General features: G+C 45.7%; 1 protein-coding gene across 2 annotated transcripts in view; it reads right to left on the reverse strand.

The window, feature by feature from the left end:
- Nucleotides 1-4316: 4316 nt before the first annotated feature.
- The window catches only part of bnc1 (basonuclin zinc finger protein 1), a 45580-nt gene continuing 36211 nt past the window's right edge, over nt 4317-13685 (reverse strand). For both annotated transcript variants that reach the window (XM_019879853.1, XM_019879855.1), the window contains 2 exons: nt 7863-9910; nt 4317-5411 (listed from right to left, as the gene is read on the reverse strand). In XM_019879853.1, coding sequence (XP_019735412.1) covers nt 4619-5411; nt 7863-9910 — 2841 coding nt within the window. In that variant the 3' untranslated portion in view covers nt 4317-4618. The remainder of the gene's footprint in view (nt 5412-7862; nt 9911-13685) is intronic.

Consider the following 13685-nt stretch of genomic DNA (forward strand, 5'->3'; position numbering starts at 1 on the left):
CATGCCCCCGGACCCCCCTAAAGGGGCTGTGTTCCCCTTGGGGCTAAGCCCCCCTTGTTCTTGAAACCTAGTGACGCCCCTGGCATTCTTCATGAGGTTTTGTGCATGTTTAGACCCTAAGAATCAGCATTGTTTTATTGGCGTACTGCACGATGCCACAAAAAAGCAATTTGCGGAAAATTACAAAGTTCGCATGACAGCATTATGAAGGCCTAAACCAGGGGTGGCCAACCAGTCAGACCCTAAGAGCACAAACACACGCGCACACACGGCACACGCGCACACTCACTCGCGCACGTTTGTATGCACGCCACGACGAGCAACAGCCGAACATAAATGAAACCTAAAGACACAAGCCCCCCCCCCCATGCCCCCCCATTTCCTCCTCCTACTTGGGACCAGTCCGCTGGCTCTTGGTCATTGCGATCGACGTATTGGGCACCTCTGCCTTAAAAACAGGGGTAATTCGCTGACTAGCTGAGCACTTAGCACTTCACTCATTGTCTGCGCTTGAGCGGTGATGCAGTCATTTGATTGGTTGCCCTCTATGTCAATCAAGTAACGGTATTGCTGATAGGCTGACGTAGTACGTTCCGCGTTTTAAGCACCGTTGTTTGAATGGCAGTGATCTCGCCGAGGCGTTTTCGACAATTGTCGTGTGAAAGCCCGGGAGCATGCGGCTCGTGAGGCGTGGGTTGACCAACCCTGGCCTAAACGCTCTTCAGAGCAAATATGATGTAAATCTGGTCATCCTGCTCAGAGAAAAACATCAAATGATAAAACGTGTTTCCTTTAGCCAGTAGGTGACGCTACCACTATGATAAAAAATAACTTTGTAGATGTCTTCAGGCCTGGACTATCACCAAATGTGATCAATCTTGAGAAGATATGACCATGTGGGTCAGGTCACAGCAAATTTTGTAGTCAAGGTGATGCTGATTTTGACTGTCTGTGGTAGTAAAAAGTACAGGTCTGTCAAATCCTGATGTTACTTTCATGTCGAAGCAATACAACGAAAAAGTAACATTTGGTGATATTAGAAGAGCCACTATAGTCAGATGGTAATGGTAAAAGTAAAATGTTAGATTACTTGTTACTTGAAAACATGCACATTTTGGAGTCGCCATCACTCACCCTAACCCGACAAAATTTGTGGCCAAACTTTTGGAAGAGTTGTTGAAATTGAGTCTCAGCCGGAGCTGGACCGGGCCCAGCAGGAAGGCGAGCCCCCACGACTGATGACCATCAAAGTCTACAAATTTGAAACAATGTCCTAAGTCGCGCTGGGGAGGCTTCATCCCTGGTGTTCAATGAGAAGAGGGTCCATATTTTCCAGCATTTCACACCAGATGTCGCCATGCGATGGGTGACATTCACACAGGCAGAAAGAGGGCTTAATTCCAGTGCTAATGTGAAGTTACATCCATTGTCTTCCATGGTATATAATTCTCCAGTTCATTCTACATCGAATGTGGGTACCCACTTTCGTAGTCTTTTGCCACACTGGCTAAGAGCAGAGACAATGCTCCAGTCATGCATGGATCACTGTTACTTTCCTGCACAGAAATCTTTCCATGAGAAATGTGAGTGCACTACAAGTGTGCGAGAAGAGGCTCTTTGCTTGGCAGCAGATGAGGGTTGTGTTCATGGCCACAACAGCATAAACAGTGCATTTATAAATGTGCTGGCTTACGTGTGTCTGCAAAATTTCGAACACCTAGTCTAACATGCAAAGCGCCGTACATGCAACGGTCACAAAAATAGAGCGCAACAGTTCTGTCCGATATTTTTCTGTCTTTCCACATATTATTGCATTTATTTGAAAACGTATTTAATGTATTTACAAATAGAAAACAGAAAAATGTTGACAGAACACTGAAAAAGAGTAGCCGTTCAAATAGGTGATTTTTTTTTATGTGCCGTCAATAAAAATAAAATAGTGAAAAAAGAAAATAAATTATAGCCACATAATTTCACTTAGTAAGCTTACTAAGACAGAGTACACTCAACAATGTAGGTGAATCATTGTTTGGTAACACACAAAGAAACAAGTAATAGGAGCAGTATAAATTGTCTTAGTCAACAACATGACCTTCTTGTCATTCATTAAAAAATAAATTATACAAATTGGAATGCCATGAAATGACCCTAATTACCATTGTTACCAGTATGATTTAATTTAGCAAAGCCACTTATGTATTCACAGTACAATGAACAATGTCTTTATGGCTTTTTAAGTCTGTATGTTTGTGTAAACACATTTGCATTGTCTTTATGAATATTTTGTCTTTCAGTGTTTGACGCATTCACAGTACATATATTGCATACCTCCAGACATGAAGTTTTTTTTGTCCAGTCAGTCAGGCCACTTGACAATCAGCGCAACACAAGAGAATACCATAATTTTTGCACTCGGAGCCGCAACTTTACTGGTCAACTTTCCTCACGCTTTAAAGTTCATTTGTGGATGAATTAATGCCGCCAATAGATTTAACCGTCGTCTCGTCACGTCTGACCAATGACATTATGGAGTATGCTACAGTGGACCAATAAAACTATCTGAGTCCATGTTCATACTGAATATTCAGGTCAGTCATTTGCATAATTCAGCGTGAGACCTGTATGATGATATCTTTGGCCAAAAAATGTCAGCCAAAGAGTGTTTAAAATGCCCTACATGTGATACACAACATTGGTGCTAGCCATGAGATTTGTGCCCTGGCATTTGTAACTATTTTCCCTTCGGCCAAAAACATTTATGATTACAGCACTAGGTAGCTCGTTCAGCCAGAGACTGTTACACCCGCGCTGCAAGAAGGAGAGATACCGCCGCTCGTTCCAACCGACTGCTGTCAGGCTGCTGAATAAAAAATAAAATGACGTGGAAGACAATTGTAAATAGCACTGCGCCCCTATCCATATCTGTATTTATATTGCACTTAATTGAACGGTGTTTGTTTTTCTTTTCTTCTTTCTTCTTTCTACCCATTACCTTGCTGCTGTGGACTGTAAATTTCCCCAGTGTGGGACAAATAAAGGATATCTTAAATATTAAATATCTTAAATTTACTAACTCGAAACTCATACTATTCTGGAGCAAATCTGTTGGCCCTATTTATTCATATCAACTCTCGTGAACTTCGAAAGGCTTGGACTACAGTGTGGTGAAGAGGACTGCACAAGCTCTTTAACGAATTTCAACGATGGAACTAGCCTTGTTCAGCATTGTTTGGAAAAAAAACCTGACTGGTGTTTATGCTAATTAAAAGTTTCAAAAAAGAACATCCTCTTAACCTCTCTTTGCAAGAACAGTATCCCATGTTATAACATGGAGACACGTGACTAATAAACGGAATACAGTATATGTAAATATTTGTTTTTATTACTGACTTTAGCTGCTGCGGCTTTTAATCAGGCATGTAGTGTGGAAATATGGTACACTCCGTGTGATTTGCAAATCCCATAAACCTGTGCTTTCAAGAGGCATTTTTTTAATTACAATTGGGCTGATGCCTGAATACTGGTGGAATGTTTTTAAAGTTTGGAGATGGCTTTTTTTTTAAATACTGCATACTCCATCCCTTCATATGAAAGGGTTTCTTTATCCATCTATGATTCGAAAAATCTTTGGTCAACATTTGTATTCTACAACAGAACTGTAAAGAAGGACTTATACATATATCACAACAAACAAAATAAATTACTGGTCAAGTAACAACACAACAGATCTTTGATTTTTTTTAAAATCTATTGTCAAAATTAACCACATGAAATATAAACGTTTGATTATTACATTATGCCCATATTTGTACTAAATATGTGACTAATTGAACACAAAAACACCAGGATATCTTTACATACATACATACACACACACACACACACACACACACACACACACACACACACACACACACACACAAACATGACGGTCGACTGGTTAGCACATCTGCCTCACAGTGCAGAGGTGCAGGGTTTGATTCCACACTTCCTGTGTGGTGTTTGCATGTTCTCCCGGTGCCTGCGTGGGTTTTCTCCAGGTACTCCCGCATTCCAATAAAACATGCATAACAGGTTCATGGATCACTCTAAATTGTCACAAGTGTGATTGTGAGCGCGAATGGTTGTTTGTCTATGTGTGCCCTGCGATTGTCTGGCAACCAGTTCAGGGTCAACTCTGCCTACTGCCTCAAGATAGCTGTATGGACTTCAGCACGCCTGCGACCCTCCTGGGGATGAGCGAATTAGAAAATGGATGGATGGCTGTCTATATAATGTGTGTGTGTGTGTGTGTGTGTGTGTGTGTGTGTGTGTGTGTGTGTGTGTGTGTGTGTGTGTGTGCATGCGTGCGTGCGTGCGTGCGTGCGTGCGTGCCATTTCTTACTACAAATTTATGTGTATTGAAATTTGGACCATTTTAAGTGCACAAGATTTGCACTGGCACATGTATTGTGCAGTTGTTCTTTATACACAGACAATTGTACTTTCATCGTTTTCCTTTCACCTAAACATTTGACAAGGTGGACTACACTTAAAAGTTCAAATTGGTGAGCCTCACAGTTGCTCTAAAAATGAACCACATAAGGATGAGCAGACAGAATGAAATCTGCCACAATCACTATCCCTGGTCTAAAGATGCACCTGTGGTAACAACCAGGTTTTTGTGGAGGTTTGGGTTCTGGCTATGCCTGTTTCTGCTGCGTACTGAAGAAAATGTCATGTAACACCCAGGAACTTTACATTTGTGAAGCAATTTGAGATGCACAGTCTTGTAGTGGGCCCTGAATGTCCCTTTGTTGCAGTAGACTTTTTGGCACAAATGGCAGGTTATTGGCGACTCACTTTCTCCTGCCTGAAGTCCATTCTGTGCCTCACCACCATAAATCAAGATCTCGCTTCCCCCATGCAGCAATGTCCCTCCTTGAGGCCTCCCTATACCTACATCACAGCTCTCACCACTGTCCTCCATATGGAGCGCCATGACATCCTCCTCTGCCCCATCTCCTTCCTCATGGTCAACTCCATCTGAGTCCCAGCAGGATCGACCACTGTTGGTGCAGTGATTTGTAGCACAGGAAGAGGTGCTTAAATCCAGTACGATCCCATCCTCACCGCTTTCCCCTCTTAATCCCGGAATGCCATCTTTGTGAGATGTTTTATTGTGTTCTAAAGGTAAAGGATTTTTTCTGATGGCGTACACCAAACCCATGTGATTGTGTCCTCTGAAGATCACGGACTTCTGGCAGGTTGTGTCTTGAAGAGACAGAGCTTTGTCTGACAGATCCTTGTCGTGGTTCCTGGCAACAGAGTCTCTCACTTGGCAGTGAGTTGAGGGAGTGTAGATGAGTTTTGTTTTGTTTTCATGGACTTTGGTCATCAGCTTGTGGTGAAGGTTGAGATTTCCACTATGCCTGCAGAAAAAAATACCATCATTTACTCATCATTTTTGCAAAACTTTAGTCCAATGCCTAATGCAGGCATGTCCAGCTCCGGGCCTGGAAGGCCACTGTCCTGCCTGTTTTCCAGCTCTCTTGGCTGCAACAGACCTGATTCAGATGATCAGATAATCATCCAGCTCTTTTTTTTTCACTTGCAAGGAGCTTTTCCATGGTGATGGAGGCTTGGAGTTTTTAAACATTGATCACAAACAGCTAAAGTCATAGTAATGAGTTACAGATTTTTAATGATTTATTTTGGGGAGTGGAGGGGGGATTGTTTCAGGCGTGTTATTTGAAAATGTACATTTGATTGTGTATTTTATTGCATGTGACACACCATTGGTCAACCGAACACTCACCTGGTTTGCAACATGGGTTGCAAACCTGGCTACAACATGGGTTCTGTCATGAGCACAGTATTCTGATTAAAGTGCTTTTATTATATTTATTCAAAGCAGATTGCAAAAACACATGCTCCTTCAAAGTAGCCAGTTCGATAAACCACGCCAAGGCGATTCCAATGAGGATGTTGGTGCAGAGGGCTGGGAGGGGCGCTGGAAAAAGACTTTGGCCCACACCTGCGCGACGTGCCGGAACCGAAGCGATGATACTCGCTTGGCTCCGCCAAAGCTTCACCAAGCCAGGAGGGCCAGGAGCGACACGGGTTGCAAATAAAAGACAGAAAACTTCAGCGTACACCCGAGCGATGGTCTCGGACTGAACCGATGCTGCCCGCTTGGCCCCGCCAGAGCTGCGCCATGCTGGGCAGGCAGGGAAAGGCGTGGGTTACAAGCAAAGGGGAGATCATCTCGCGGTCACCTGCGTGAAGGGCCACACTGAGCCGTTGCCACCCACGGCCCCGACTGAGCTGCATTGCGCCCGCACAAATGCGGCTCCGATGAAGAGGAGGGTGTGGACTGCCAGGAGGGCCGCGGGTGTCAAGCTAAGGGCAGAAAAACCTCGACGGAGACCTGCACAGACTAAACTGATGCTGCGCGCTTCATCGCACTGGATCTGCGCTGCTTCCAGCAGAAAAAAGTCGGTGCACCCCGCGTGACGTGCCGAGCAATGCTCCTCGCTAGGCCCCACCGGAGCTGCACCTTTCCATGAGGGTCAGGATGGGCGCGGGCTGCAGGCAAAGGGCAGAAGACTGCGGCGCACACATGCGCGACGGTGCAGGATGGAACCGATGCCACCCACTTGGCCCCTCCAGAGCTGTGCCGTGCAGTTGGCAAGCAAAAAGGAACATTTCACGCCCACTCACACAGAGTGTCGGACAGAGCTGTTTTTGCACACGGCGCCGCCTTAGCTGCGCCGCTGCCGCGCCAAGGCGATGACCGTATTGGCCCGAATACAAGACTGTGTTTTTTGCATTGAAATAAGACTGAAAAAGTGGGGGTCATCATATTCGGGGTCTATACATTATACCCATTCACGACGCCAGATGGCGCCAGATATCATTAAAGTGAATGCTGAACTTGACTCCCCAGGCCAAAGTGAACCCCTGCCATGAAGAATAAAAATAAAAATAGCGGTAGCATGAAGAAGAAAAATAAAAAATAGCGGTAAGAAGGAAAAGAGAAGAAAATAATAGAAGAGATAACAGAAAATGGAGAAACGTAGTGAAAATCTGGAGAAAAGTGGGTCGAAGATCGGCCAGGTTAACCGGCAGCTGAGGAGAAGTTGTGATGTAATTTACATTTCAAAAACCAGAAGCCATTCATTTACGAATGTGATTGCACTTCAGATTTGAATGAGGCAAAATAACATGCTTTTTCTCTCAAACATATTGTTATCATCATTTGTTTCAGATGTACTGTAATTATTTTCTGTACAAACATTAATTTGGTGTTCAAAAAGTCTTTTTTCAAGCCTGAGTCTTGAAAAAGGGGGGGTCGTCTTATAATCAGGGCCGTCTTATATTCGGGCCAATACGGTACAACGAGGATGTTGGTGCGGGGGGCTGGGAGGGGCGCAAGTGTCAAGAAAAGGGTAGAAGACTTCGACGCACACGGATGTGCCGGGATAGAAGCGATGCTGCCCGCTTGGCCCCGCCGGAGCTTCTTCAAGCCAGGAGGGCCAGGAGAGACGCGGATTGCAAGTACAGTAAAGGGCAGAAAACTTTAGCGCACACCCGAGCGACGGTCCAGGTCTGAAACGATGTTGCCCGCTTGGCCCCGCCAGAGCTGCGCTGTGCCTGGTGGGCGGGGAAAGGCACGGGTTACAAGCTAAAGGGAGAATCATCTCGCGTCCCCCCGCGTGAAGGGCCTGGCCGAGGCGTTCGATCATTGTTTAAATGTGTTCAGTTCACAATTGTATAAATATGAAGTTATCACACTGCACCACTTCTTTCCATAATTCCTGATTCTAAGTCCCAGTCTTCATCTACTTTCTGTGACATATTCAAGCTTGTCTTCATCTTACCGGTCTCTGCTCCTGCGTGATGGAAATGTTGCACTGCAGCCATTCACTGTGCAGATGTGCAGCTCCTTCAGGTGCACATTTTGGTAGTGCATCTTGACTCCGTCGTGGTTCTTAAAAGTCTTTCCACAGATCTCACAATGGGGAAACTGGAAAGCAGAGGGGTCAAAGTCTGACAAACTTGAGTTGTCATGACAATTTACACAGGACTCAGAGGGTTCTTTCTTGTGCTCTGAAAGTTGAAGTGCATTCCCATTAGTCAGTGTATGCTCACACCACTTCATCTTGGAAACGTGATTATGTTCATGGAGTGTATTTTTCCATTCTTTGTCATCAATTTCCTCATTGACGCCTGGTTCCTGACTGGCCAATTGGTTGTCGCAAAGGCTCTTGATCAACTTGTTTTTTAAAGGAGAGGATGAACTCATGGTGGTTGCGGTTTCCCCTTGCTGTATGTTTTCATTTTTGTGCTCATCCTTGAACATCCCTGTGGTTTGGTCCAATAAACACTTGCTACATTTCCTTTCTTGATCCTCATCAAAATACACTCTTTTCTCTTCGTGCTCAATCCCACCTCCCAGGTAAATAATGTTCCCTTCTGCTCTGTGACACCCGCATAATTCTTTGTCTCCATTCAGTAAAGGATGGTCCTGCTCAAAGTTACTCCCCTGATCAATCTGCTCATCTTGCTCCAACATCTCCTTTTCTATCTTTATCGGCATACTTGACTTTCGAGGCTTTTTTTTGGGTATGGGGTCAGCATTGCAGATGTTAGGAACAGTGGTAGGTTTTACAGACACCGAAGATGATTGTGGGGGCAGTGAGGGTATAGTTTCTGGGGTGTTGGCAAGTTCTGCCGGTGTAACAAGGCTGCGGAAGAAAGGCAGGACTGGCTGCACTGTCTTTCCATTTGGGAAAAAAATGCCACTCTGTCCTCTACTGGGGAAAGAGCCGATGTTAATCTTTGGCCCACCATCCACTCGGTTCACCATGTAGCTGGAAACTGATTGGTGACTTTCTGCGGAGGAGATTGGAATAGAAGTGATGTATTCAGACATTTTCTCTCCAGGATAGCATTCTTCAGGAGGTAAGTTGTCTCTCATGTCTTTGTCTCGATTGTTGCGATTCATGGGCATGTGAAGTCGTGGGTTAGGATTGGCACTGTGGCGGTTGCGACTACGCAGTGAACTGAATACCATGTTGCATCCTTCAATTGTACACTTGTGCTTGATCTTAAGGTGAACTGCATTGTAATGGATTTTCAGTGTGCCTTTGTCATAGAACGTCTTCTCACAGGCACTGCAAAACACACGGCCCTTCTTCAGGGATCCTCCACCCCCACTTCCTTTTGAAATCCCCAATCCAATGTTTCCATCACACATCCTACCAAAAGGTATCATTTGAATCGCATCAGAGGTCGTACAGTGTTTCGGGGGTCCATCAGTGTAGTTGGCGCCGGTTGAAAAATCTTCCACTTCAACCTTTGTTGAGGAAAGACATTCCACCGGTTGGTCTGGAACACCAGTGAATGCGACGGAGCTGGAAGCTGTATGGCTCGTGTCTGCTGAATCTGGAAGATGGAGGGGGTTCTCAGTGACTGGATAGTCCTGTTCTTGATCACCTTGCTTCTGACTCTGATGCTCTACTGACCCTTGGCATGTCTTCTGGTAATGTTGGTGAAGCTGCTGGCATGTACCTGCTGGGGAGCCAAGAAATGGAGCTGGCATAGAATTTAGCAGATGGAAAGGCAGCATGAAGGCCATGCTTTTCATGAAAGTCTCAAAGTAGTGCATGTTGTGATCTTTCAACTTCTCTGCTTTGATTGTAGACAAGTTGGCAGGAGGGCATGGGGTATTTCGTTCAATGAAAGTGTGAATATCTGAGATGGTGCAAGTGCTGGGAACTAGTACTGCTTGTCCTTCCTTGTCTTCTCTTGTCATGAGCTCCACGATGGATTTGGTCTCACCGAAGCGCCGAAACTGCTGCAGGGTGGCAATCTCCTCCTCAAATGTCATGATGGCCCAACAATCCAGTACTTTCCCTGCTACATCCTACAGACAAAACAGGGGAAATGTGATAGCAAAGTAGGACAAGGAAGCAAAGCATGTATGAATTGATATAGCATGAAAATAAGAGATCCGCCTTACTTTCATTCTCATGAAGAAAGCTATTTCAACATTAGCTACTCATTCATATTTATAGTTCAGGGTGGATGACAAACTATGTCCTAGACAGGACTGCAGAATAAAATACAATGTTGGCACAACCACAAACCTTGAGAAACTTCATAATATTGCTGTGCAATCATTTAAATTATCAAGAGATACCCACTCTCTGTTGATTTCTGATTCCTGGATAACCACTTGAATACTGAGTCACTGGTGAGTTCCTTTAATTTCATTAGGTCCTCATCAGTGTGTGAATGTGCAAATATTACTCATCTTTAGCCCTTTCACTGAAACAATATATTGTATAGGGTTTGCTTTGATTAATCAGTTTACAATTCCCACGAAAAATAATTCTTTAAAATTCAGGTATTCTGTATTCTAAGCAAACAGTTCCCTCGAATAATAATTCTTTAAAATACAGGTATTCTGAATTCTAAGCAAACAGTTGGGCGAGTAAAAGTTTGCCTGTGAGTAAGTCTATGTATTAATTGCAGTAGAAATAATAATATCAGCATTTGACACTCATGAAAACACACCCTTGGAGTAACAGATCTGTTTAAAATCCTGAGAATGTAAGAAACATGAATTCAAGGTAATACTGTTATTGGATGTTGAGGCGGTAAAGTGGTAAAATAAGTCAAATATCTGAGTAAGTCGGTGTAGAAAAATTGCAATATTAATGAAAATACAAGGAGTAAAAATTGATGCTGGTGAAAAGAGTCACAGATTTATGTTGAAACCGTTGGGAATGTAAGAAACATGGAGGTCAATGTCAAATGTAAATGATGCAGAGGTCGGGTGTTCGATTCCGGCCCCGGCCTTCCTGTGTGCAGTTTGCATGTTCTCTTTGTGCCTGCATGGGTTTTCTCCGGGTACTCCGGTTTCCTTTCACATTCCAAAAACATGTATGGTTGATTAATTGATCACTCTACATTGTCCATAAGTGTGTGTGTGTGTGTGTGTGTGTGTGTGCGTGCGTGCGTGCGTGCGTGCGTGCGTGCGTGCGTGCGTGCGTGCGTGCGTGTGTGTGTATATGAGAATGGTTGTTTGTCTCTTTGTGCCCGGCAATTGGCAGGGAGCTGGGATAGGCTCCAACACGCCGGCGACCCTCGTAACAATAAACGGATCGGAAGATGGCTGGATGAATGAGTAACAAAAACAAATTGAACGGGAAAATGATATTTACGAAGTTTAGTTTCAATTGTGGAGGCTGACAAATCTGTAAAAATGTAAAAAAGTAATATGTGAAGACGTGACATGATCAGATGTCACGTAACTTATCCGCTTTCTGTATAATCGTATAGCGAAATATACTAGTGCAGTATAGTTAAATATAACTGCGTGTGTGTGTGTGTGTGTGTGTGTGAGACACACACACACACACACACACACACACACATCGATGCTCTAATTTTCTGGTCCATCCCCTGTCCTCCGTCCGCGACCTGGGCACCCTTCCGTCATTCTCCCTCGTCCATATTCATAAAATAATTGTCCCAATTTATCCTCATCCTTTTAAAGCTCTTCCATCCTTACATTCATGCATGCCACCGTGGGAGTGAAGCTAACCGCAGTGGTTTCATAATTCATAAACATTAAAGTTCATGAGCTGTGTTCACCCCCCTGCTTCTTGTTCTCCTGTCACTGGGGTACCTCAATATGGACATGTTCCCCTTGAAGAAGACCAGCTTGCCAAAGCTGGCATTGGCCAATGCGGTCCTCTTTGGCAAGAGGATGTTGCCGGCTGTCGAAAAAAAACCCTCCCTGCAGCAGTGGAGCTAAGGGAGTGGGATGTTGGATTTAATAAATAAGTCCACCCACACCTCCCAGTGCTTCGCCAGCGCGTTCCATATGCAGTACGTGTGGTTGGGTGACTAGTGACGTGTTTGAGGTGTTCCAAGGCAATCTTAGCCCATTTCAGCCTAGTAAACTGAAATTAACCTTGTGTTGGCATTGAAAACATATAGAACGTCACACACAACCGGTTCAGGGTGTCCCCTGCCTACTGCCCGAAGACAGCTTGGCCAAATTTCAAAAAAAAAAAAAAAAGCTTGAACATAGTAGTTGCCACCCTGCCATCAAGAATGAAGAAGCTCCTCAGTGAAGCACAAGCCCAGCTATTTTCTTTCTTTTTTTACAAATAGTTCTAGAGATACCACTACAAAGTGAGTTCTGAAACTTAATGATTCAGACACTGCACTCTCTTTTATCCATCCATCCATCCATCCATTTTCCACCGCTTATCCGGGGTCGGGTCGCAGGGGCAGCAGCTTTAGGAGGGAAGCCCAGACTTCCCTCTCCCCAGCCACTTCTTCGAGCTCTTCCTGGCGGATCCCGAGGCGTTACCATGCCAGCTGGGTGACATAGTCTCTCCAGCGTGTCCTGGGGCGTCCTCGGGGTCTCCTGCCAGTGGGACATGCCCGGAACACCTCACCAGGGAGGCATCCAGGAGGCATCCTAATTAGATGCCCGAGCCACCTCATCTGGCCCCTTTCGATGTGGAGGAGAAGCGGCTCTACTCTGAGCCCCTCCCGGATGACCGAGCTTCTCATCTTATCTCTAAGGGAGAGCCCGGATACCCTGCGGAGAAAACTCATTTCGGCCGCTTGTATCCGGGATCTCGTTCTTTCGGTCACGACCCATAGCTCGTGACCATAGATGAGGGTTGGGACGTAGATCGACCGGTAAATTGAGAGCTTTGCCCTTTCGCTCAGCTCCTTCTTCACCACGTGTGCATCGCACCGGATGCTGCACCGATCCGCCTGTCGATCTCTCGCTCCCTCCTGCCCTCACTCGTGAACAAGACCCCAAGATACTTAAACTCCTCCACTTGGGGCAAGATCTCCTCCCCGACCCGGAGAGGGCACTCCACCCTTTTCCGACTGAGGACCATGGTTTCAGATTTGGAGGTGCTGATCCTCATCCCAACCGCTTCACACTCGGCTGCGAAACGCTCCAGTGAGAGTTGGAGAGCCCTGCTTGAAGGAGCCAACAGTACCACATCATCCGCAAAAAGCAGAGATGCAATACTGAGGCCCCCAAAACGGACCCCCTCAACGCTTCGGCTGTGCCTAGAAATTCTGTCCATAAAGGTGATGAACAGAATCGGCGACAAAGGACAGCCTTGGCGGAGTCCAACCCTCACTGGAAATGATTCCGACTTATTGCCGGCAATGCGAACCAAACTCTGACATCGGCAGTATAGGGACCGAACAGCCCGTATCAGGGGGCTCGGTACCCCATACTCCCGAAGCACCCCCCACAGAACTCCCCGAGGGACACGGTCAAATGCCTTCTCCAAGTCCACAAAACACATGTAGACTGGTTGGGCAAGTTCCCACGTACCCTCGAGGACCCTGCTAAGGGTGTAGAGCTGGTCCACAGTTCCACGGCCAGGACGAAAACCACACTGCTCCTCTTCAATCTGAGGCTCGACTTCCCGACGGACCCTCCTCTCCAGCACCCCTGAATAGACCTTACCAGGGAGGCTGAGGAGTGTGATCCCTCTGTAGTTGGAACACACCCTCCGGTCCCCCTTGTTAAAAAGAGGGACCACCCCCCCGGTCTGCCAATCCAGAGGCACTCTCCCCGATGACCACGCGATGCTGCAGAGGCGTGTCAGCCAGGACAGCCCCACAGCATCCAGAGCCTTGAGGAA

This window comes from Hippocampus comes, unplaced genomic scaffold, assembly GCF_001891065.2.
Source record: "Hippocampus comes isolate QL1 unplaced genomic scaffold, H_comes_QL1_v1.1 scaffold175, whole genome shotgun sequence".
Lineage (NCBI taxonomy): Eukaryota > Metazoa > Chordata > Actinopteri > Syngnathiformes > Syngnathidae > Hippocampus > Hippocampus comes.